The sequence below is a fragment of the Cryptomeria japonica genome, chromosome 10 (assembly GCF_030272615.1).
Source record: "Cryptomeria japonica chromosome 10, Sugi_1.0, whole genome shotgun sequence".
NCBI classification, from domain to species: domain Eukaryota; kingdom Viridiplantae; phylum Streptophyta; class Pinopsida; order Cupressales; family Cupressaceae; genus Cryptomeria; species Cryptomeria japonica.
This window is the reverse complement of record NC_081414.1, coordinates 49,569,894-49,597,055: the sequence shown is the minus strand read 5'-3', so window position 1 is coordinate 49,597,055 and position 27,162 is coordinate 49,569,894. Positions and strand designations below refer to the sequence as shown.

General features: G+C 38.8%; 1 protein-coding gene across 4 annotated transcripts; it reads left to right on the top strand.

The window, feature by feature from the left end:
• Nucleotides 1–974: 974 nt before the first annotated feature.
• Nucleotides 975–25,332, top strand: LOC131029510 (glycine-rich cell wall structural protein 1.8). 4 transcript variants are annotated; one of them, XM_057960032.1, is made up of 4 exons: nt 975–3,329; nt 9,577–9,646; nt 23,202–23,372; nt 23,528–23,877. In XM_057960032.1, exon 1 carries the CDS (start codon nt 1,223–1,225, stop codon nt 3,191–3,193), a length of 1,971 nt encoding a protein of 656 aa, XP_057816015.1. In that variant the 5' UTR covers nt 975–1,222; the 3' UTR covers nt 3,194–3,329; nt 9,577–9,646; nt 23,202–23,372; nt 23,528–23,877. The 4 variants fall into 4 exon arrangements, with proteins under 4 accessions (XP_057816015.1, XP_057816005.1, XP_057816009.1 ...); XM_057960022.1 differs by lacking the exons at nt 23,202–23,372; nt 23,528–23,877 and adding an exon at nt 24,601–25,332; XM_057960026.1 differs by having other exon boundaries at nt 23,202–23,877.
• The last annotated feature ends 1,830 nt before the right edge of the window (nt 25,333–27,162 follow it).

The following is a 27,162-nucleotide window of genomic DNA, read 5'->3' as shown; positions in this document are numbered from 1 at the left end:
AATGATCCAACACCCACCATTGTCACATTCAAATTTATTTTAATTATCTCTGTAATCTAACAACGTGAAATATTTCCCTCAACCACAATGTTTATGAGTTTCCCAATTCCTTAATTTGACAAATAGTCTTCTATCATATTTCCTTCCTGATAGAAATGTTTGGTTAAATAATTAGGAATGCTATCTATTATAAAGAAAGCCTCCTTCAAAATTTTCATTATCTTCTAGTTCATTAAATATCTATTCACTAAACAAAGGGCAACAACTATCAAGTTGCCCTTGATAATGATGTTATCAAGGTTGCAAGATTTGACCAATTGTAGTCCAAGAAGCAATACTCTAACCTTGACTTCATTATACCAACACAAAATATTTTCCTTGACCACTATATCTTTGAATTGCTTGATACCTTGATTTGATAAATAGTTTTCTAACACATTTCCTTCCTAGTAGCAACATTTGATTGAATAATTGGGAATGCTATCTAATATAACCAAAGCCTTCTTCAAAATGTTAATTATTATCTAGTTCATCAAATGTCTATTCCTTAAAAAAGGATAACAACCATCGAGTCACCCTTGGTAACGATGTGATCGAGGTCACATGATTTGATTAATTGGAATCTAAGAAGCAATGCTTCAAACTTAGCTTCATTATTGACATTTGACTTCAAATTTCTATCTCTCACTTTGATTACCTACTCGAAAAATCTTGAATTAATACATCCAAAATAAAATAAAATTCAACTACCTTAAGACACTATCAAAGTTCAATTTCCACATACCTAATGAGAATTTTCTTGCACTCTTACCTTACTAAACCTAGTATATATGACTTTGGGACATGATCTGTTTGGAACGATCTACGATCTATTCATTAGGTATAACAAACAATTTATAGAGCTATTTCAATGACAATAAAAACGAAAAGCTCAAAAAGCAGTAATTAATACATGGTCCAACAAACCCAATTTCCACCAATGTGAATCGACGGTGGAAGACCTTGTACTAGGAGAAAAATGTAAATAACACTACACTGCTACCGTTCTCAGTCCAAATCTCTTCCTTTCGCGGTTTAAGCTGAACGTCGAATTTGCAAAACGGCCGGAGAGAAAAGAACAGAAACGGAGACGACAACAGCCATAAAACAGAGAGATTTATGACATTTAGTGTAGGCAAGGGTTTTTAAAATTTTTATTGGCATCTGGGTTTGGGAGGGTAGGATGGATTTAAACGAGGAGCAGTTGGACTACGATGACGAAGACCGTAGTGGGGGTGGCGGTGGCGTCGGCGGTGGCACCACCATCAGCAGCAGCAGACATTTTCAGGGCACCATATCTGCTCTCACTGAAGCAGAAGAGGAGGAAGAAGTACCCGATGATGAAGAATATGATGATCTTTATCAAGATGTGAATGTGGGTTTTATCGAGCCACAGGAGGTACAGGTTCAAAACCCACTACCTCCCGTTCCACTTCCTGAGCTAGCGAGCCGACCCCAAGTGGAAGCTCTTCCGCCTCCTCAGGAGTTTCGAAACCGAGTTACTGACTACACCGACCCACAGGGAACGGCCTCCTCTTTTGCAGCGGATGAAGAGAGCAGACAAGGGTTTCAAGGATTCTCTTCTTCTGCACCGGAAGAAGAGAACGGCAGAGGCTTCCGGACTGTCTCTTCTTCCACTGGTGTTGTGGAAGAAGAGGGCGGCGGAAGGTTCCGAGCAGCTCCGCCACTGGGGCTTGAACTTAGGGCAGTGCGTGCTGGTGGGGAATCGACCTCGGGACCTGCTGGCGGACGCGGTGGTGGTGCGGGTAGCAGTGCTGCCGGCACGCCAACATCCACACCGAGGTCTGCCAGGGGGGACTTTGATTATGCTACGGCTAGTGGTGGCGGTGCCAGTGGAAGTGGGAGCTCGGTATTCGTCGGGGATTTGCATTGGTGGACGACGGATGCTGACCTGGAAGCCGTGCTCTCAGAATATGGGAGGGTTAAAGAGATCAAATTTTTTGAAGAAAGGGCCAGTGGCAAATCGAAGGGATACTGCCAAGTACACTTTTATGACCCCAATGCTGCGCGCCTTTGTAAGGAAGGGATGAATGGGAGAGTTATTAATGGGAAAGCTTGCTTGGTTGCGTACAAGAGCCCAAGGATTGTGAAGCAGGGTGGGGACGCAGGGCCTGGCAATAGAAGTGGTGCAGGTTTACAGGAAAAGAGGACGATGAATGATGGTGGTGGTGCTGGTGGTGGAGGAGGTGGTAGAATGGGTGGTGGTGGTGGGGGTTATCATGGGGGTGGAGATGGTAGTGGAGGCGGACGACATTACGGCCGCTCGGGCAGAGGGGGCCATGGACAAGGCAGAGGTCCTGGAGGGCAGGGGAGAGGCAGGGGTGGAAAGGGGGCCAGTGGAAATAATGCTGGTGGGCACTATGGGCACGGGCTTCTGGGACCTATGGGCATGCAGCCCGCAGGAATGATGCCACCCATGGGGAACCAGGGTTTTGACCCGGGGTTTGGCGCACAAATGGGTAGGGGAGGTGGTGGGGGTGGTTATGGAGGGTTTGGCCCTCATGGAGCTCATTTTGCTGGAATGGTGCCGACATTTCCAACGGTTGGATCAGTTGGCCTCCCTGGTGTGGCTCCTCACGTGAATCCGGCCTTTTTTGGTAGAGGAATGAGTGCAAATGGAATGGCAATGATGCAGGGCGGTGGCAACAGTAGTGGCATTCCAGAGGGGCACCAGGTAATGTGGTCGGATTCTGTGTGGGGCAGTGATGGGTCAAATAAAAGAATGGGAGATTCGAGCCATGTGGAAGATATGGGATCAGATTATGGCTATAGTGGATATGGTGGCGACAAGAGTCATGATAGAGGAGGAGGAGGAGGAGGAGGAGGTGGTGGTGGTGGTGGTGGTGGCAGGTCAAGTGCCCAGCGAACCAGGGAGAGGGGGCTTGACAGTGATTGGGTTGGGAATTCTGAAAAGAGACACCGAAGTGACAGGGACATGGACTGGGACAGGGAGAGGGACAGGTACAGGGAGAAGGACAGGGATGGATATAGAGAGCAGAGGGAGAGGGAGCACAATTGGGATAGAGATGATGAGTATGGCAGAGACAGGGCTGCAAGGCCTCGAAGCAAATCCCGTGCTATTGAAGAAGAGGACCCTCGAACATTAGCAGAGTATGGGAAGAGGCGGCGCTAGGGATCAGAGCCCAAAATGCTTTACTGAAAAATTGGGTTCTTTTGGCTGCATTTGCTTCATAGCCTAGAATATCTGGGTATATGTGGATCGCGTGAAGAAGACAGCTGAATCTTTCCCCACAGATCATAACGAAAAAGTAAGTTTCATAGATGTGAGGAAAGAAGGTGGTTTAACTTTTTAGTTCTTAAGAATTCCCAGAAACCGCTTTTGCTTATAACATACACCTCCATATTAACTCTAGTAAAATGACAATTTTTTTTTCTGGAGCTTATACAAGCTGATAATAGTTTTCAGTAGGTTATCTAAAAAATTATGATCCAAAAGTTAAGTAGCAACATTTTAAGTGTCAATGGACATTCTATTTTCAAAATTAACCCCTTTGTTGATCATGAATGTGAGGGAGAGAGGGTCTTTATTTTTTCATCTTGATGTTTCCTTTTTCTGATTCATTTGTGTATGCACATTGTTTCGTCTTCTCTTTTGGTGGTAATATATGTTTGCAAGGAGATTTTAACTTGTATAAGACAGCAATAAATATTTTGAAACTAATTGAGGTTGGGCAACTACCCAAAGAATGGTTTCAATAACCTTGTCAAAACCTGTGGTTTTGCTACCATGTTCCATATATAGTTAGCATCTTATTGGTGATATTTCTCTGTGTTAATATCATTCCTAAAATGATTAGGTTTGAAAGATCAGTGTGAACTTGCAGAAACACAAGTATTTGAATATTGGAAGGATTGGAGGCACAAATTGCTTCTTCATATTTTAAACATGACTTTATTTGTTTGTCTTGTGTTCATGCATTTACATGGTTAGAAATGGAGAACTTGTCAATCATTGTGTTGAACTTCGATTTTTCTCTTAAACGTTATCTTGTAATATAGTTAGGAACTTGAGATATGTGGTTTTGAGAGCATGCTCAATTTATTCATTTTCTTTTAGGATTTCTTGCAAGGTCTTAAACTGTTTGAAAACTTCTCGGAAGACTTGTGCTATATTTTTGATTTACCTCTTGTATATAACAAACAAACTTTGCATGTATGTTTATGTTGATGGTAGGCCCTGTGTTTTTTACACACTTTATGCTTGACTAGAAAACTCTGTTTTATTGATGTTTAGATGATTGGATTTGCTGATATAATCTTCCTTTTTTGTTGCTGTCATGCTTGAATGGAAAGCTCATTTTTTGATTTTGCTCTTCTCCCTTGAATCTTTTTTCTTAACTTTGTTTACATGTATTTAATAATTTGTACTTTTTTGCTGCATATTTCATCATTTTTTAGGATTTTGTTTGTATGCATGCATTTGTCTGTTTTGCATATATGCATTGAATTATCTATTTAGGATTGGACTTAACTAATGTTGCAATCATTGTGCTCTTCTTGAGTGCATATGGTCACCTACTTGTCTGTAGCTCCTAAGCCTAGTTTCTACCATGCTTGTAATAGATAACAAGGTCATACCATATTTGTAATAAAATACAAGGCCATACGATTGTACTTTCTTGCTACTTTCCTCAATTGTCCAATCTTAGTATGGAACATTTCATTGATTGGTTCCAAACTATGATCCTGTGGTGGTTGACATGAAGGTTAAGCTTTATGGAAAATACCAGTATTGTTTTAGCAGCTATAACTTTGATAGGTCCGAGACACTTGCATCGGGTTCTAGATATCCTCTTTAACCATAGTAACGAGACTAAATTACAATGGGTGGGGATGCAAGTCACTCTCGTTTGATCATCCTTTTGATCATCCTTTGGCACCAGATGACCCAAGTTTGGCATTTTTTCTTTTTGCATGTTCTCGATTTCTTGTGGATATTCTATATTGTTTGCATGTCTTTTTTTTTCCAATTTGGATGCACAACAACCTATGGCTTCCAAGGCTTGGCCATTGTTTCTCACTGTTGTATGCTTCATGTAATTCGACACAAAAAAAAACTAGGTTGCCGGTTTAGGTTCGAAGAATCGGTACGACAAAATTTTGAAAAGGGGTTTGGACACACACACACACACACACACACACACACACACACATATATATATATATGCAGCCTATAAGCATGAATTAAGATCAGCATGTCACATAGCATCATATAAACAACAAAACCAACATAAACTTGTAATCATAGCATCATGATCGTACCATAACAACATCATATACATCAAGTTTAATATCAAAATGATAAAATATTCAAGTATCATTGTTTCAACTTTCAACAATTTAAAGTTTGATCATCAAATGGATTCTCTAATTTGTCATCCTCATTCTCCTCCTCCTCATCATTGACATTGACATTAGATGAATCAATGCCAATGCCAATGCCAATACCACTTACACTTGCACTTTAAGTTTGCTCGCTATCTGAGTCGTCAAATGCAACAAGCTAAGAAGTGAAATCATCCAAATCAGTATGTTTTGGATCCATATCCCACATCTTCGTTTCCCCTTGCTTGTAGTCATGTTGCTTGTGTGAAATGAACCAAGTTAATGTTTTAAAACTCACTTTTAGGGTCATATTTTAATTTTTTATGTGGCGGAATTAAAAACAAAATTAATTTTGTCAAAAAAAAATCCATTTTTGGGCTGTCAAACCCTTGGGTCCTCTTGGGTTCGCCCTGGTTCAAACCAGGCCTGTGAATCATGGACCCTGTCCAAACCACTGGCGAACTGGACCCGAACCCCAAACCAGGACTAGACTGGACCAGTACCAGGGGTCTAGGGGGCCGAATCCGGCAACTTAGAAAAAATATAATTATAAAATTTACTGTAATGCATAAATTCCCTCATCCTCTTCTCTTTTGTTCTAGTTTGAATAACCTTCTTGCTTTGTTTTTACACTTTTCTCTACTGCTATGGGTTTCGCTTTATAAATCCATAACTACCAAAGAATGCATCTGGATTGAGTGAACTTTGGGTTATTGGAAGTAATATATAATGTACTTCAAAATGGTCTCTAATTATGCACACTTTTTTCAGAAGATTATCATGATGGCGGCCCTCCAATTTAGTTTTTCAAATACATGAAAATTAATAAATTGTAAAAGACAACTAACAACTATTATATAAGTCTGAGTGAAATTATATCGAGTCTATCCAAATGAGGTTTTAATATAAATAGATATGTTTGTATTTGGTAGAGAACAACAATGAGTGCTTGGTAGCTCAAATTGTAAAAATACAGTGTTCCATGGGGACGCGTCCCCCCCCTTTTTGGCCGTGTCCCCCCGTAAGAAACGTCTAGGGGACGGGGGAATGGGGACGCAACGTCCCCTGCCGTCCCGCCACCGCCACCCAAGCGTCGCCGGGACGCCGTCTCCCAAGAGACGTCTGGGCCTGTCACCCACGTCAAAAGCAAACAAAAAAAACATTTTTTTAATAAACATGTGACTTTTTGGGGGGTTAAGGGGTAACCCTAATTGGACGTGGGCCAATAGAAAAATAACACCCGATGCCTTTAGAAAATAATAAGAGTATTTTTGGCTTCGCGGGGAGCTGCCTCTCAACTCTGCCCTGCTGCCCCTTGACCCCGCAAGGGGCGATGCCCCTTGACCCCAACTTGGGGGCGCTGCCCCCAAACCCCTGTTGAAAAATATAGGGGGAAACCGCACCGATAGAAGTAGGGAAAATCTAACCTTTGAGTCTGATTAGGCTCCATATAACAACAAAACTAAGAAATCTTGGTATTTAGATTTAGTATTTCTAATTTCCTATAGTCTCATTTGAAATGTAATTCTTCTACTGTAATACTGTCATACATCTTTTCAAAACTAGTTTTTCAAGTACTATATGTATATGTATAACTATATCAGCACCACCACCCCGCCACCCACCCGCCGCCGTCCCCCCACCGTCCCCAAACTTAGGCCCTTGGTCCCCCCATCCTAGAAATGCGTCCCCCCGTCCCCAACGCCCGTGGAACACTGTAAAAATATGAAAATAGGTAAAAGGTGAAGCTCCACACGTAGCAGCAAAAATCTTTTGGGAAAAAAATTTGCAAACCAGAAGCATAGGGTTTTAAAAAAGGGGGGATTTCATCAGGAAAAAATTGGTGTGCAAAAAATACAGGAAAACCTGTTGTTTGTTAAATTCAAAGGCATTTTAATAGTATAGAGTATAGAGTATAGAGAGCAAATAAAAATGAGAGTTTAGCCCATGAAGCACACAACATGACTTTCTCCAATCTGTCTGCTGTTTTTGTGGAACTCTATGATATATGTAAAAAATTATCTTGACAAAGAAATGCTTGGTGAAGTCAAAATCAACTAAAAATAGTCAAAAATTGTAATAGCATGCAGCTAATGTCACAAGGTTTGGGCTCATTTTTTTATTACTAGATGAAATTGGCCTTGATGCCCATAATTGTATATTAACTTGGAAAATTTACAAGAAGATGCTTCTCCATGAATGGAGCAGCCTGAGGAATATTAACAAAAACCTCGAAGGCAGGGTTCATTTATGGGCTCAACATTCAATGGCTGTTTGACATTGTATTTTCAGCAAACAGTATCCTTTAAATTATCCTATCTTTTGAATAGTAAAAGCTATTCTTGTGTATCTATATCTTCAGCAGTAGATGTCATCTATCTCAATATCCCAAAATCTGTATCCCCATCACCCTTGCTTATGAAGAATCCACATCCGTAGCAAATGTCCAGTTGACCCATGGCTTGACACCTGTATTGAATTTTAGAAAGACAATGCCCCATTTTCCCTGGTTTTTATGTGGGCCATTGTTGAAACCATGTCCATAAATGACAAAAGTAACCCAATGTAAATCAGCAAAGTGGAAGCCGGGCCACAACTTATTACTAGTTGGAAAACCCTACCCAGGAACAACCACATCAGGAACAGTGTTGAGACCCATACGCCATTGAGGCTTGATCAAAGCCATTGATACTGACCTCATAGTGTCAATAGATTCCCTTGCCTCTGAAAAAACTTCAACAAACATTGAGGCTCTGTCATTATTGCTGGATACCTGTGAGTAGTAGATAGGAACAAATCACCCAACACCATTTGGATTGCATGGATCATAACCATCGCTTTCACCTTTGAAATTTTCTTGACCTGCAGATCAGAAATCTCTCCAATGAAGGAGATTTGTCACTTCTTGGCATAGAATCTTACTATGATATCCACTGTGCACAAGTTTGAATGCATTCTGCAGTGAGTGAAATTAGAGCTGTCTTTATGATATAGATCCCGATTAGAGCCACACCACCTAATGCAGTCCTCTTCTTCATTTATGAATAATTTCCTCTCAGCCAATGCCTCTTATTTACTTCAATTTCCTCTCAGCCAATGCCCCCCAAATTGTCGTTTTTTTGGTTGGGTAATGTCCTACAATAATTGTTTACGTGTTTTAGTAAGGCTTTCCTTATGCATCTTGTCATGCCTTCAACGATGTGTACGTTATGCTTGGGTGCTTTTCTCCAGGATTCAGTGCTTGGGAGGTAGTAACCAACCATAAAAGGAATGGTTATTGCATCACCTCAAGGCATGCATACACTTCCATTTGATTATAATAATAGAAATATATTAATATCTCTATGTTGTTATTTATTCAAATAACATTTGTAGGGCTAGCAATACATAAATGTTTACATTCATTTTTAATGAGCGCAGTATCACATGGCCAAGCACTAGTTTTTCATCCTGCTGAGAGACTTAGGTTTTTGTTTAATATTTTGTCATGATCATTGATTCCTTGCCATCTTCAAACATTCTTAGGTTGTTAACATTCTTCTTAATGTACTATCTTGAAGGACCAAGCATGCTTGATGAAGTCATCAAGTGTTATAGTATGATAAGGTTTTCTTTAATTTGTTTCTATTTATAAAGGAGCTATTTTCCTTATGTTTATACTAGTCACTCAAAGATGTTGGAGTATGGGTGTTGGTACAATAATGTGGATGTAATTCAAATCCAAGGTACATGAGTAAATGGATAAGGATACTCCTATGTTATATATAAATATGGTCACCATGAGATGTGAGTGAATGGATCTAGTACTTGAGTAAATGGGTAAGGGTATGCCTAGGTTATACCATGTTATTTGGTCCATTCTAGTGAGGGACCTGCACCTTAACTTAAATTGGCCCCTAGTTTTGTGCCAAGATGCCTTGGGGTTTGCTTAGGGTTAGACGTGTTTATTGCGATGGGTTTGCTTTAGGAACCTTGAGACTATGTGGGTAGAAATTGCGTACACCCATGGTAGAAAGCATATGGTTGATATAATTAAAAGAAAAAAACTTTTTATAACCCTAAATTTAAAATTGATTCATTTCTGTTGCCTAAAATCAAGCATTTCTACCTCAAATAGAAATGTCCAAAATAGCATTTTGGCCTCTAAGCGGCCATTTTTGGGTCTTGAAGGTTGATGGATATTTCTTTGAAGGTGAAGGCTAAGAGAGAGAGTTGAACTTACAAGATTCATTCCTCAAAGGTGAGTCCATCTTTTGGTTTTTTCAAGTTTTTCTTGCTTTTTAAATTTTTTTCTTCGTAAAAAAATGTATGGAATGTTTATAAAATGTAATATAAGGGTTTTCATTTGTTTAAGTTAATGTAGTGTAGCGTTGTAAAATTTCAATTTTTTGTTTTGTTTTGTTTTGTTATTCATATAGAAATATAGAATGATTGGTAGTTCTAGTTCAATCTCTCTAGAGGTAGATAGCTTATTCAAATTTGATGTAGCATCACCTCTTTGGCAACATACATTCATGACTGAGCTTGTATAGTTGAATGAGGCTCACCTATGTTTTAAGACTGACTTAGGAATCAATTTATGTAGGGTGGAGTAAAAAGGGTTGCAAACAAACAAATTATGCAATTCATCAAATATTAAGAGGGTGTCGATGTTGTAAAAAGTAAAGAAATAATACCACCTTTTTCCAAGAAAAGATCACACAAACCTTCTAGTGGCTTTAATAGTTACCTGCTGAACCACATCATTTTATTTCACATCATCTTCCAAGAAGATGATACTCCTTTATTTCCCGTAAAAGATGCCCATGTGAAAATGCCTTTAAGGATGAGGTAAGGGAGGTTGCAAATGAGAGCATTGTTCATTGCATTTATAGGAATGGGCTTCATTTGCCATATCACCATATTAATAGTATATGTTGACAACAATTGTCAATGCACTTGTTGATTACATTAGTACTAGGTATGAAAAGGTCCACACCACCTTATTGGCCTAGGATAATTCTTTTGTAGAGGCATCATTGAGGGCAATCATGGCTTGAAATAGGAGTGGACATTTTTTTTTGATAAATGAAAGGATTGCAACAATAGACCACAAATTATTTCATTGTAGCGTGTTAGAGCATTTTAACAACTAATTATTCTTTTTGGCTTAAGTTCACTTAGTTGTGCATCTAGTTTAGCTAGAGTTGAGCTTTTTTTAGCTCCTCATGTTTGCACTTTAGTTCTAAATTTAGCTTATGACATCCTTGTGCTTTCTTTATAAGCACATAATTATGCATTGTTATTTCTTTCAGTAATTTTTCTCTTGAGGAATATAGCTTTTTATTTGCTGCTCTTGTTTGTGTAAGGTGTTCTTCATTTGCCGTTTGATTTTGTAGGTTTTTGTGTTCCAAAATTCAACATTTTAGTAGAGCATGTATTCAGCAAATCCCTTTCAAGCTTTGAGGTTTTCTTTTCTCAAAAGTGTTGCAGGATCAAAAAATTGCTTTTGTGTGGTTTTGGACTAGGGTGCTTTCTTTGAGGTGATTTTTGAAGGTTAGCAAAAAAATTGGTCAATTTGAGGTGAAGCAGACCTCACCATTGTCTTCGTAGCAGCCAAAAACCCTAAAATCACCTATCAAATTGTCAAATTTGGTCAAATTTAATCTCGAGACAATTTTTTTAGCCGCACAGATTTTCATATGGATTCGTATGCTCTGTATGACCTACGTCAAGAGTTGCATCAACGATCCTAGCCAAAAATCCGTAGATTGATTTTTTTTATCAACAAGGGGTTTTTTTGATTTTTTTTGTTGTATAATTTGGGGGGCAAAATTCTTTGTGCAAAACTAGGCTTTTTCATTGGGTACAAGATACCCACCATGCCTTGTCCCTATAGTGTAGAACACACCTTTTCGTCCAGCATGTTCCACCTAGTTTGGTAGTTGTGATAATCTTTGCGACGCTCTTTTTGTGCTTTGGTGGCCTGGTTTCTCAAGTCTCACATGCTTCTTTGTGCGCCTAGAATGCTCCTCGACCTATTCGCACCCTGCACCCTATCCGCACACAGCTTGCTGCGCACATTGCACACACCACCCGCATGCACACCACCCCTCTCCCCTCTTGCGACTTGTGCGCTCAGTGCACACCGCTTGTTCTGCGTCCTCAGCTTGTGTACCTTCGGTCTACCAGTTACGCTACCAATGACCCCCCTCACCATTGCTCATGCACCATTGCCTCTTGGTCCCCGCCTCAACACCACCCTAGTGCTACCACTTGTGGTCCACCTCCTTGTGTGAGCCCTGGTCCACATACTACTGGTGGGTATTTTTTTTAGCCCTTAGAGGTGCTTTTTTGCCCTATTGGAGCTGTTTCATGAAACCGGGTAGATCTAGCATGTTTGGCGTTCAACTTTTGACTTCCGCATATCGTTGGAAAGCTGGTCCAAAGAGCTACCTAGATCTGCAGGTTGTTTTATTTGGTTTTGCTCTTGGTGACTACTATAGGCTGTTGAAGTTAGACTTTTTTTTTGCGCTTCTAGGGCCATAAGTTGGGCAAACGACTCCATTTTTGACTTCCATATATGGTCGGAAAGCTTTGAGTCCTCTATCTAGATCTGGAGGTATTTTTTCCATATTTTCAATCATGTTTTCAGTTGAAGTGAATTCTTGTTTTCGCACTGCCTCGTCATTTTGGTTGCACTAGGGTTTGTGCTTTCTTGTTGTGGTTGGGGGGGTCAGTTTGTCTTTTTCAGATCCTCATCACATCTCATCCCGAATGGTGAACTCTATTGTGTTAAATTTAAGTGCTCAGATGTTAAACAAACCAATTAACTATAATCAGACTGTGAATAAACAGTAATAGTAATGAAACACAAGACACAAGACACCAATACCCTCGGAAAACCTCCCTCTTGGAGGTGAAAAACCCAGCCTTAAAATATGAAATGAATTATCTCAATGATAGGCAATCACAACATAACAGACTTATCTCTGATTGCTGTCCAAACAGCAAGTTGCCAAGATGATAAAGGATGCAGCCCTAATCAGCAGTAGATGACCAAAGGAGCAGATCAGCAGAAGATGACTCCAATAGGCTGGAGCAGAATCGTAGAAGATCTTGACAACTTCGCAAAACAATTTCCTTGAAGTTCGCTTAAATGTAGAAGAGCAGATTCGCTTAAATGTAGAAGAGCAGATTGCATTGCTAGGAATGAATGTGTGAATGACTTAATCTTGAAGTTGATTATATATCCTCCTTTTGGCGGAATACATCCTTTAGTCGGCTTGCAACATTATTTAATTAATAATACATTCTTCTCACGTTAGGTATTTGGGTCCAGCCCAATAGCCTTTCACGTTACATTTAAGCCTAGCTCAAGTTGTTTCCCACGTTACATTTGGGTCCAGCCCAAAAACATATAATTTTGATTGTCATTTGACAACATCAAAAGTTCGATAATCAGATATCCAAACTTAGCTAACATTTTCAACACTCCCTCTTAGCTAAGGAGGATAACTGCCACATGTCATGATCCATTCATGACTTTCATCTTGCATTGCCTGCAAGAGTGAATGTATAAGCTTCATAGAGTATACGTGCAGTAAAACACATAAATATCATGAAATCATTTCATGATGTCCATCTTACATTGCCTCCCGCAGAGGGTGGAAGAGGTCTTACATCTCAACCTTCTCCCAGAGAAGGACACACTGTCACCTTGAATTGGCCGCAGAGGGTGGAAGGTGCAAACTGAGTTGCATCACTAAGATTGAGACTCCCTCTCAATCAATGTTGTGTTCTCCACCATTCCAAGCTTCTCTCTGAAGTACTCAAACTTTACTCGAGCTAGAGGCTTCGTGAGAACATCAGAAACCTGTTCATCAGTGTTGATATATTTCAGCTGGATAGCACCTCTTTGTGCCATATCACAAATATAGTGATAATGAGTTTCCACATGTTTTGACCTGTCATGAAACATCAGATTGTTAGACATTTTAATACAACTTTGGCTATCACAATAAATAATAGTGGATTCCCATGGTTGTCCAAACAATCCAGCAAGAAGCTTGCAAAGCCAAACCGCTTCTCTAGTTGCCACACTTGAGGCAATGTATTCAGCTTCTGCAGTACTTAATGCAACTGAGGATTGTTCCCTACTGGCCCAAGAGATTATAGCGGAACCCAAGCTGAAGTAGATTCCTGAAGTGCTTTTCCTGTCAGTAACACTTCCAGCCCAATCAGAATCAGAGTAGCCTTCCAAGTTGATTGTTGTGTTGATCGAATACTTCAGCCCATAGCCAATTGTTCCACGCAAGTATCTCAGAATGTGCTTGGCTGCCACCAAGTGAACATGCTTTGGCTGGTTCATGAATTGGCTAAGTGCACTCACTGCATGGTAGATATCTGGTCTAGTGTTGACTAGATACATCAAGGATCCTATCAACTGCCTGTACTCTGAGGGATCTGCAAAATCAGAGTTAGCTGCATAAATACTAAACTTCTTCAAGTTAGTTTCCATAGGAGTAGACGTAGGTTTACAATCCATCATACCAAATCTTTTCAATATATCAGTAGTATATTTACCTTGACTTAGAATAATTTCATTAGGTCTTTGCCAAACTTCTAACCCTAGAAAGTAATGCATTAGACCTAGATCCTTCATTTCAAATTCAGTAGCTAATTCTTTCTTACACCTAATGATGAGACTACTTTCACCAGTTAGAAATAAATCATCAACATATAAAACCAGAATTAGCATTTCACCATTAAATACTTTAAAGTAAATGTTTGGATCAACATCATTCTTATAAAAGCCTGTCCCAGTCCATGTCCAAAGGTTTGTGGTCTACTTTCAATGAGACCCAACCCGACTTGACGCGTTCGTTTGAGGTTCTTCGGCACAAAAACGAGATGGATGAGGCTATGAGATTGATTGCCGTACATGTTTCTAACAATCTTCTATTTCACCTCAAGTCTTGCAATACTCCTCGGGCCATGTGGACTAAGTTCAAGGATATTTTTAGACAAGTTAATGAGTTAAGGGCAATGTTGTTGGAGATAGAGTTGACCTCTTTGGTGCTTCATTCTTTTCCTACTATTGAGGACTTTCTGGAGAAGTTCAAATCACTCAGATCTTTGTTGAAAGGTTGTGGAAAGGAGAAATTTGACAGTGTGTCTACTTGATTTTGTGTAAGCTTGGAGGGCCTTTCTAGGTCTTCACTTCTACTTTTTATGCCTCCATGGTTGCTATGGGTACAACCTTCGCATTTCTTTCCTTCGAGGTCTTTTGTGAGCAGTTGACATGGGAGTAGGATTTGTCGTCTCAACGTGATTCACATTTTGGTTCCTCTTCCCAGGCCTTGGTTGCACAAGCAAGTAGAAGAAGACGAAGCCTAAGACACAGTCTTCATCAAGTAGTGAGAGCCCTTCCAAGTCCCCTCATTAGTCAAATTAGAAATCCAAATCCAATCCACCACCTACTAGTTTTTCTAAGTTTGGTGAGTCTTCCTCTCAGATGAAGAAAAAGAAGTTGAGTGAGCCTTTCAGTTTTTGTGGCAAGGAGGGACATCCTATCACTAAGTGTTGGAAGAGACTAGAGGCTTTAGAGGAGGCCATGCAACAACATCACGTTTTGATCCCCAAGTCTTCTTCCTCTCACACAACCAAAGGTCAAGCTCTTTTTGCATGGTCCTTGTCTTTAGTAGCTACTTGGATACTTGATTCTGGTGCTTCTCATCATATGACACACTCTCAAGATCTTGTTGATTTTCTTTCAAATTGTAGCATTGCATAGATTGTAGTGGGGGATTCCCCTCAACTTTCAGTTGTTGGTTCATGCCTTATTCAACTCGAGGATGGTTTTCTTCAAGTTGTTCTTGTTGTTCATGCTATCTCCAACAAACTTCTCTCAGCGTATCATATTTGTCATTCTGGGATGGGGAAGACAGTTGAGTTCACACCACATGATGTGATTATCGGAGACATCCATGATCTTGATGTTATTGTGGCCACTGAGTGTTGATCTTGCATCTTGGTTATGCCGCTTTGATAGTTTTGAGAGTCTAGCTCCTGTAGGTTTTTCCTTCATATCTCATGCAAACTCAGTGAGTAAGCTTTGGCATGAATGCTTTGGTCATGTCAATTACAAGTATCTATAGTAGATGAGCACTTAGTCATTGGTGCTTGGGCTACCTAAGATTTCTTGCATAAATGGTTTTTGCTGAGGTTGTGTACTTGGTAAGCATCACCATGATTCTTTTCCTCTGGGTAGAGCCTACTATGCTAAGGCACCCTTGGAGTTAGCTCTTAGTGACCTCATGTCTTTTTCGATTCCATTTTTTGGGGGGGCCAGGTATGTGCTTACATTCATTGATGACTTTTGTAGGCTTACATGGGTGTACTTTCTTAAGCACAAGAGTGATGTCTTTGATTCCTTTAGGAGGTATAAGGCCTTTGTGGAGAAGCAATATGGTCCTTCTATCAAGCGGATATGCATAGATAATGGGAGGGAGTATGTCAATCAAGTATTTCGGGACCTTTGCACTAAGCATGGCATCCTACATCAGTTTACAGTTCCTTGTACCCCTTAGTAGAATGGTGTTGTTGAGAAGAAGAACAAAACACTTTGGGAGATGGCTAATTGCATGATTCAATTTCGAGATATGGATGCTATTTTTTGAGTTGAGGTAGTGAATTGGGCTAATTATATTTAGAATTGGATGCTTCACAAGGCATCGTGACATTTGACTTTGAGGATGCTTGGTCCCAGCCCAAGCTTGATGTGTCTTCATTCAGAGTTTTGGGGAGTGTGGGTTGGGCATCATTCTAGATGCATAGAGGAAAGTCTTGGAGAGGAAGAGACCACCACTGATATTTGTTGGCTATTGTGATGATTCTAAGGCATACAGGGTGTTCGATCATGTTTCCTGAGAGGTCTTGTTTCGGCAAGATGTCCATTTTGACGAGTGCTATCCTTTGATGGATTCTCTCCATCACTAGCTTCTCCGTCATTTTGCGACCTTTTTCACACATCACCCCATTGCAAATAGGGACCCCCTGTTTTTGCTTTTTAGGGTGTTACCTTGGCATCACAATTGCTAATCACAAGTCTTTTTACAATGAGGAGTTAGAGTTTTTGAGAAGTCATTCAGATCAAATAGGGAATTCATGCTCAAAATTGTGTTTGGATGTCTTCAAAGTGCTTAGAAGGCCCGGCCCGGAGGGCGAAAATCGCAATTGCTTAGGGTCAATTCTGACACCTTGCTATTTTTTAGGGATTTTGTTTTTTTGCTTTTTGGCACTTTGAGACCAATCAGAGAAGCAACATTTTTGGCTCGCTTTTTGCTTTTTGGTTTTTTTTGCTTTTTTGAAAGTAGACCTAGGGTTTGGTCCCTCAGGTCGTGGTATCAACGTTCCCATCTTTGAAATCAAAAAATTATGTCTCAAGTGTAAAAAGTAGGGGAAAACCTCCAAGCTAGGGTTTTGTTCCAGATAAAAATATGGCAGATCAAAACAATAACATGGCAGATTAATCATTGACATGGCCAGACCAATGTCAAAGCATCCATCCACTTCGCCCAAAATTCTCGCCCAAAATTCTCGCCCAAGGTTTGGAGTTTGGACACGTCTGAAGAGCCTGCCAAAATTCTCGCCCAAGGTTTGGACATGTCCAATAAGCTTTGAAGTTTGTCTAGCCAAGTTGCACAATGTCCGACACAAGTTGAAGTCCGCCCAACCAAGTTGCACAACATCTGGCACAAGTTGAAGTCTGCCAAGGAAAAAAATCAGAAAATTGGCTAAGTGTTGATACCTTGGGGAGAAAAAATTCAGAAAATTGGCTAAGTGTTGATACCTTGGAGAATAAAATTTCAAAACTTGGTCAAGTGTCAAGGAAAGCAATGAGCAACTCTGCCCAACATGGCCAATCAATCATGAAGTTTGTCAAGGCTAAATTGAAGATGTCCAAGACACAACCAAGTCCGCCAAGGAGAAATTTTGGAAGATGTCTTGCCAAGGCCAAAGTCTGCCCAAGAATGGCCTGCTGATCATGAAGTCCACGCAGCTAGCAAGGAAAGTGGCTCGCCAATGATGAGGTCCTCCTTGATGAAAAATAATAGTGTCCAAGACACAATGAACTCTGTCATGAAATGGCATGGAAAATGTGAACTCCGCCATGCTATAAATTCAAAACGTCCAAACAATGCTGAAGTCCGCCATGGGAAAAGCAAAGAAGATGACCAAACAATGATGAACTCTGCCTTGACACTCGGTAAAATGTCCAAGATCATTCAAAGTCCGCTCATCATGAAAGCAAATTGTCCAACCAACAACCAAGTCCACCCAAGGAAGATGAAGGAAAAGATGGCTTGAAGAGGTTAAAGTCCGCCCAACACCTAGAGAAGTTGGCCAATCAACCTACACATGACTAGACATCTACAAAGTTCGCCTAGGGGAAATTGAATGATGGCAAGATAACCAATTCGGCCTAGCAAGAGACCAAATTCGCCATGAAAGAGGAAAATGGCTAGAGGAACAAACAAATTGGACAAGAAGCATGAGATCCACCATTGAAAGATCAATCAAGATTGAAAGGGTTGGAAAATAAAGCTCGAGACCTAAAATATTTTTATATTTTTTCCAACACTTAGAATTATTTTCAAAGGGAAAATAAATTCAACACAGAGAGAAATTATCAACACTTGAAATTTTTTTAAGACACATGAATTTCTAAAGACTCTTTGCCAACACATTCATCTACCCAAGGAAGGAAAGAAATTTCCAAAGTTTGACCCAAGTGTTGGAATTTGCCAAGAGAAAATAAAATAAAAAAATGGCTGCGTGGAATTTTCCACAACAAAAGAATCAAATTTTGACTAAGTGTTGGAGGGGAAACATGAAGAAAGAAGAAGAATAAAGAGGAAAAGTAAAGAGGAAATGAATAAAATCCTTTTCCGAGGGTGGAGTTTGTCCTACTTAGCACAAGCCAAGTGCATAGAGCATATAGATGGCCAAAATCTCGGCTAGGTGTTGGAAGGTTCACATGAAGGTGTCACAAAATGAAATTGAATAGCCAAAATTTGGCTAAGTATGGGAAATACTTCACAGAGAAAATTCCACTTTCCTCCATTGTGGTGAAGGCATAGGGGATTTCTTCTCAAAATTTAGGGCACATGAAAGAATTTCAAGGCATCAAGAAAGCAAAGTCTTTAGAGTTTGCGAAAATATAGAAATAAATTCTGGACTTCTTGGAGGATTTCATTTACAAATCCCCTACGTATTGAAGCAATCAGGGCAAGTTCTTGAAGGATTTCATCTTCTAAAGAATTAAAGACAAGCTCCCAATCAAAATTAGATAGTGGCAAGAAGAGTATTCCAAACAAATTTCCATACTTGGACAATCTCTTGACACAAATTGGAGAATTCAAGGACCAATCAGATTGTTCCCGGTCAGCATGTCCAGGTTCAATGAACCTGACTTGCCCAAAAGCTTCTAGAAGGCACACTTCACAACGCAACAACCTTCTATTTTATTACTGGTTTATATTTAGCAAGAAGGACAAGTGTCCTCAAATGTAGTTTTCTCATTAGTCGAGGGGTAGCAAGTTGTAGCAAACCCTAATTAGGGATTTATTTTGTAATCTCGGCCGTTGATTTGAAATCAATCTTGGTTTGAGGAGCCTATAAATTGAGCTCGCCCCTCATTTGTAAACTTGGCCATTGAATTGTAATTGAGGAGCCTATAAATTGAGTTCGCCCTTCATTTGTAAAACATGGGAGCATGTTGCAAAACATGTTGAGATAAGCAAATTGTTGCTTACGACTGTCAAAGTAAGTAATGCATTGTTTGAATTGATGGTGATTACTTCTCATATTTTGGAGTTTGCATGGTTCTTATCCCTCATCATAGTTTAGATTTTATTTCATGTATGTTAGATGAATGCAAGATTTGATAAGCATTGATTTATGGTGAATCTTCTGCTCATACTTTTGATGAACAAATGATTTTTGTTCATTGTGTAAAGTTAGTCTGAGCTTACTTTGTGGATGCTTAACTTTTGTTTGGATGAATATTGTTTGTTTTGATGGTAGTTATTCATGATGTGAAAATCATAAGCAGATTTGTTGGAGATTGCACCCACTTTGTGTAGTTGTCCTAGCATGGCGAAGCAAAGTGTTGTTATTGGGTTCACCTAGTCAATACCGTCTCTTGATTTCTTCGGAATAGATTAGAACCTCTTAACCTTTATCTCCTTTTCATTTTTCTTGAAGTCCATGATTCAAAACCCAAACAATGGATCTTCATTGTGAATTGAACAAGTCAAGCGTAAGTCCCCCTTGTATTTCATCATACATAACCAAGGAAGCTATTTAACATAAAGTCGTCCGTTCTCACATATAAACCTTGGAGTTGTCGTGTGGTGTTTCTTGCAATCTTGGCACACGTAGTGATTTTGTTCAAGAGAGGGTAGAGTATCCTTAGATATTTTATTCTAATGTTCGGTAAATGATAAAACGTGAACCAACACGTCACTTCCTATTCCATCACTTTCTAAGTGAGCCCCCACCACTTCCTAAGTGGCTTGCAGTGCTGTTGATGCAATTGGAGATTGGGGTAGGTGAACCTTCATATGCTCCTCGCACCCATTCACAATGTTTTGGGATTTCTCTTATGAGTCAAGCCATTTTGCTTGATCCTCAAAAGTTTGCAAATGTGGCAAGTATTCTTGAGTGGGATATGGCAATGACAAAGTAGTATTCTTCACTGATGAAGAATCACACTTGGGATTTTGTTCCTCTTCCCAAGGGAAGAAAGTTGGTGCGGTGCATCGTACCAAGTATGTTGTGGATGGTTCCATGAATAATTATAAGGCTTGTCTGTTGCTAAGGGGTTTTCACAGGTTAAGGGCATTGATTATTTTAAGACTTTTGCTCCTATTGCCAAGATGGATTCCATTCACCATGTACTTTCTCTTGTAGCTTCACAAGTATAGTTGGTATATCAGATGGATGTGAAGAGTGCCTTCTTGCATGGTGATCTTCATGAGGAGATCTATATGGAGCAATCATAGGGTTTTGTGCAGTTGTCTTCACTTGTTTTTAGGCTTTGACGTTCGTTGTACGATCTCAAATAGGCCCCTTGGGCTTGGTATGAGAAGATGGACACATTTATGCTATCTATTGAGTTTTCATGTTGCCATTTTGATCCTTAATTTACACTCAACGACATGAGGGAGATCTTTTAATTTTGGTCTTGTATGTGGATGATTTGATTATTACAGGTAGTTCTTCCATGATTTAGAGTGTTCAAAGAGCATTAATGGAGCGGTTTGATATGATAGATCTTGGTCTTTTGGATCACTTCCTTGGTTTTCAGGTTATTCAGTCTTCAAATGGGTTTTTTCGTTTGTTAGTGAAAGTATGCTCTTGATATGCTTCAAAGATTTGGCATGCTTGATTGCAAGCTTACCCCAAGACCATTTCGGTTAGGTGTTGTGTTTTCTTTCAATTGTTCTTCTCCTTCAGTTGTTGGTACGTTGTACAAGCAGTTGGTTGGTAGTCTTTTGTACCTAACACACACGTTTTGATATTTCCTTTGTGTTTAGTTTAGTCTTTCGATTTTCTCACAATCCACATGAGAGTCACTGGAAGGCTGCCAAACATATCTTGAGGTATATTCAAGGCACATTGCACTTTGGCATTCATTATACATTAAGAGACTCATTAAGAGACTCTAGGATTGTTGGCTTCATTGACTCAGGTCGGGCTAGTGATTTTAATGATTGAAATTCTATTGCCGGTTTGTATTTTGTCTTGGTTTCGACCCTATTGCATGGTCTTGCAAGAAGTAATTTGCTATTGCATTACCATCTACTGAGATTGAGTATCGAGCAACAATTCTTGCTAGCCAAGAGGTTATATGGCTTCGTCAGTTGTTGACAGAGTTTGGTTTTCCTTCTAATGGTCCCACTATTCCTTGGTTTGACAATCAGAGTGCTATTCACATTTCTTGCAACCTAGTGGAGCATTGGAGGACTAAGCACATTGAGATCTACATGCACTTCATTCATCACTTGATTTAGGATGGTCTTCTCATCTTGGATTACATACCTACAGAGGAGCAAGTTGTAGATATCTTCACTAAGCCCTTGGCACCCCTACGTTACGTTCAATTGTGGTCAATGCTTGGGGTGAAGGAAGTTGTCTTGGGGGGTTTTTCTGAGGTCTTACTTTTTTGCAGTTCATGATTCTTTTTCATGTATTGCATCTCTAGCCTTTGGATGGTGGTTTTTTTCCACATGGTTTTTCTCTTTTTCTTGTTTAGAGTCCTTTTTTTTTAATGGATACCTAATCAGGCTTTTTGTTGCTGGGACCCATTTTTGCATTCATACATCTAGAGGTTTTTTACTTCACCCTAAATTTCACTCAAGGGGGTGTTAGAGCATTTTAACAACTAGTTATGGTTTTTTGCCCAAGTTCACTTAGTTGCCATCTAGTTTAGCTAGAGTTGAGCTTTTTTTAGGTCCTCAAGCTTGCACTTTAGTTCTCATTATGTAATTTTGCTTTTGAGGAATATTATAATATAGCCTTCTTTTGCTTCTCTCGTTTGTGGAAAGGGTTCTTTGTTTGCCGTTTGAACTCGTAGGTGCTTGTGTTGCAAAATTCGACATAGTGCTTCCTAAAGGGGTGATGTTCTTGAAGACAATTGATTGTGGGGGGTAAGTGAAAGGTGTAACCTCCATTGCCAATTTTCTCATATAGGCAACCCAATCGAGATGGTGTTCCTTGAAAATGTTGTCATACTTGTAATAGGCAATCCAAAAAATTATAGGCTAGCTGGTTTTATAGCGGAGGGTGCATATGGGCATATTTTTTTGGACACCATCTTCCATCGACTCCCTCAACTTGATATAGCAAGAGATTGGCAAAAAGATTGAGTGGGTCAAAGGAATCTGTATAGAGGCCAAGGAGAGACAAATGTTTGTGACATTATTATAATTCACAAGAATTTCCAACTTAATGTGTGTGTGTGTGTATATATATCTACTTTTTAATTTTTTAATTTGTTTTGTTTTTTACATCATGTTAGGTTTCTCAGACTTGATTTATATTACGCAATTATCTTGAAATGACTTATGAAGGTGCAAGAGCAATTGAGTGCCATGGTCATCAACACTCGTTGGAGCATATGGATTCTAGCTTACAGTAGATGTAAGCGTTGATCCTAGATAATGAGTGGTGGGGGGCTTGTGTGGAATATGTTTTAAGTTTCATTGAACCCCTCATGAGGATGATAGGGGATGTTGATATGAATAAACTGTGTGGATGAAATTTATCATGGCATGGATTCCATGGTTGGAAAAATAAGTACCATAATAGAATTGAAGGAGAATGATCCAACTCTATTGAAGAATATTTTAAAAGAGTACAAAAAATCACTTATGATTGTTGGAACAAGATGACCACACCCTTGAATCTCCTACTATTTGCACCATGTAGAGATGAAGAGCTTGCTATTGAGTACAAGACTCTATCTAGAAGAATATTTCCATACGTAGATATACAGTGTTGTCTTGAGAGTGAGTTTGGCCACTTTATATCTTAAGGAATGGTGAGGTTTGCACTCTTTGAGACGAGTACAAGAAAGATGCTTATGTATGGTGGTACATATATGGCTAAGGTTCTATTTGCTTGCAGCTTCTTTCAATAAAATTTCTATCTCATGTATGCATTCTTTTATTTTTAACCTCATTTTTTTGTTGATGTTATATATTATAATTGTAAATTTGTATCAAGTGTGTATGCAATTTCAACAGGTTGTGAGTTGATTGAGTGGAATTGGAGTAATACTCCTTTGTCGTTAACCGCAACCAGTTGAGTGCAAAAAAGGCCGAGGATCTGGTCTATGTCTACTCTAAGTTGCATCTCTTGTAAACATGAGAAACTCGATTCAAATGAGGAGTTGACAAAGACTTGAAACAATTCTGGTGACAATTCTCTAAGCTAATTGCTGTTTGTTTAAAACAATGCTTTGAAATTTTTTCCTCAGTTTAGATTCATTTTTTTGTAGCAATGCATTTTATAATGCAGATCCTTTAATAACAGAGGATAGTCTAACACAAATACTGCTGTTTCTCAATAGCAAATTTCTTGGAGAAGTTTTGCTCTAAATTCTTGGAGTTATAGGTGCATGCCACAATGTTACTTGAAGTTAGCAGCTATACCCTCTAGTTTTCTCCCCGCTCTACTAGTTTCTTGCAAAATTTCTAGAATCTTATCAGATTTTCCAGTGGTGCTATTTATGTAGCTGAGGAGCTAAGTATTATGTGGCTGACTTTCTGCAGTAAGCTTATGTATACTTCTTACATAATGTATGTAGGATAATAAAAGCAATTTAAAAACCATTTTCTTTGATCTATTGATTTTCTGAAGAGGAGTCTTAACAGAAACTTGAAAGAATGAAATAAAATTCAGTACAAAGTTGTTTCCAGACATATTTTGTTATGGTCACCTGTGAAAACTGAATATTTCTACAAATGTAGATTTTGTCTTAATTTTTTTACGTCTTCAAGTGTAAAGTTTTGCTTCTACATTCTTCTAGAATTTGCCCAGTTTCTTTGGAATAAAATTCAGAGATAAATATCACCAAAAACTTTAACTATGCTATTATTATTTATGCTACAATTTTGGGCTCTTCATGATTTTAGGGTGAAGCCAACTCTTGAAGAGGTAGGATTATACTGTTAATGCAGAAGTCTTTGCCGTTCCATAATTTCTGGTCATAATAATGTATGTGGCGGTTATTCTACCTATCTGACAGTTTGTTTAGTATATTGTTAATCTACAGCTGCAAGTGGATTGCTTGATGCAATTTTCTTAAAATAAGAACTCGTATTTCTTATTGACTGACTGAAAATGCCTTTGGATGCTTACTCTTTATTACTAAGCATCTCCTCTGGAAGATGGCTTTTACTTTGTAGTATTTACTTCATCATTGTTTTGAGTGATTTGAGAATGATTAATGGGTGTAATTATTGTTAGAAAGGAAGCTTCAAATTAGACAATAGGAACACAATTTCCAGTTCTGAATTCTTGATTTTTTCTTCTGTCTTTATACTTTAACTGACTAAAGGTGATTAGCTTATGTTTGCAATCATTTTTGTGTTCAATAACTCAAAAGTTACCCTAAACATTCAAGCATTTGGGTGTTTGCAGTCTTCCAGTAACCCAAGCTGGGTATTGTGATGGACAAGGCAACCTACCGCATGTAAATCCGTGGATTATTTTTGTTGGATAGGTTGATGATAATGGAATATATATTTGTGTAATTTAGATCAATCTTCACCATTCCTGTACACATTAGTTTTGCTTTCTAGGCAAATGGAAGCCGTTGGTGATGCTTGGGAGTGTTTTGTCTTCATGAAGCATTGAGTTGGAGTGGGCTAATCAAAATTTAACGAATTACAGGCAGGTTTTGTGGATATCTTGAATATTCTGCCTGTATTTCTGATTTGTATGTTGGGTTATCATGCACTCAAGTATTTTTTCTGTTATACTTGTAGAAATCTGCATTTTCAACTGTACAAAAATGCAGCCAGAATTGTTGTACCTTTGTTGGATTTCTATAAAAATCCATTAAGTCACATAAAATGTAAGGGTATTGTTGCTGCAGCAAGCTGTAGGCTCAAATGTAAGGGTAGAGTTTGTAAATTGTCAAAGGTGAGATGTCTGTCCATGTCTGTACTTCACAAGTACATCCTAGAGAAATCCTGTACTGCCGCCTTCTGTTTTCTGTGCAGAAATAACTATAGCATGTAACAAGATGTGGGCGTCTTTCCTACAAGAAAATGGTCAACAATTTAGTACTCTTATGTCAAGATATTGTAACTTATTTAGAAGCTTTTACACTTCTACCTACTGTATATGTGAGGATAAAATATTTTATTATTGCCTTGAAATTATGTAATAAACCGAATCATGCAAACTTGTACCCAAGTTTTGGTCTTATTTATTGTAAAACAATATGATGGAAATTCTGACGTCCATCAATGTATGGAACCACATTTATATAAAATGTGCATTCCCTTTTGCATCTCTAATACTGGAATGCATATAGAATTAGCTGATAGGTTGCATTTTTTCCCCCAAATGAGGAGTTCTAAATGTAATGTTAGACATCTGCATTCATTTTGAGCTTTTGCATGCCTTATTGAATGTTCTTCAAAGGATTTGTCTTGGAGGAAGTTTCTGCTTCTCAGCATGAAATTGTCATTCAGAATATGTACAGCTTGGTTCTTGTTGGTGATTATCTCCGGCTCTTACAAATCATAGGTTTTCTCCTTGTTTCGAACAGGGAAGAAATGTGAAAAGTCACGTTTGTAATTATGTATTCCCCAGATGACCTGTACCGTTGTTTAATGAAACTCATAATGCTGGAAAATTCCATATTACTTCAAGTGTCATCTGATCTGTAAGTCGATGTTTAAACAGTATGGAATATTGTGATGTATAAAGCTGAAGTCAAAAGAATAAATTCTGTGCACTCTATTTTATTGTGAAGGACTTTGGCTGTTTACTGAAAGGCATCTGGCATGCAACTTAGTTGCACGTACTCCTGTATCTTTTGTTATGGAGAACATGGTTTGGGTAATTGTTTTTTATGGTTAAGAGATTTCAACTGGTTAATGCAAATCTTGTCCAGGTTACTTGCACATGGCTGTAACAAACTTGTTTATTGATGAGCTCTTTTGTGGTGGTGGGTGACTAAAGCATCCGCTTCTATCCAGAGCTTGTGATTGAGATGACATAGTAATTTTGGATACAATTTCTTCTTGTGTTGGTAGGTGTTTAATGCTCTATTTTGGTGCATATGTGCATATCAGTTCTATGAATCTTTAATGGTTTCTATTATATTTCAAGTTGTGGAATAATGCATGCCCTTTATTTCAATCAGGCAGGTTGGTCTTTAAACACTATGGATGCTGCTCATAAAGCAATTGTCTTATATAGGATTCTTGATTTTTTTTACCATGAATTTAAGATACTGTACCTGTTGTAATTGAAAATTATTACAGATATTAACTTACAAGTGAGGTTCCCAATCTTTTTAAAAACTAATTAGACTCATAATGGATCTGCAGAGTTTGAGATCTCTCTTCTACTGAATTTTGTTGGTCTGTTTATGTATTAATTTGATCTTTGTGGAAAACTCTAAGTACAAATTGGCATACAAAGATTCTTCAGAAGTGCAATATCTGTTACTGGACCTTGGTTGCTTGTTCAGGCCTTTATTAACAGGTTCTCTGTACTGATTAACCATGGTTTTTTGACCCTTCTGACGGGGGAGCATTTAACTGTTAAATACATCCATTTTAGGGCTGTACAAATTTACCAAATATTGCAGGTGTTCTTACAGTATTATTATCCTTTGGCCTTGAGAGCGGTTCTCCTTTGCTTTTTGTTGGATGAGGCATAGATGTGAAGGTGGCCCGTGCTTCTCAATTTCCGTTTTGCTTCTTGCAATCCTTGTAATCGTCTACCCCGCAGGAAGTGGGTAGAGCATCATAGCTACCTTGTTCAGGGAGATTTATTCTCTGTAAATGTCGTTCGTATTTATAACATACGCAGTAGTCTCCAATAGGAGAATGAGTTATATTGGTGAGTGGATCAACGAAGCACTTTATTGCGCAAGGTTATCTTAATTCGAACTTCAACATTGATTTATTGGACAGAGCAGTCATTTAAAGCCAATCACAATTTTTGAACTGTGATGCAACT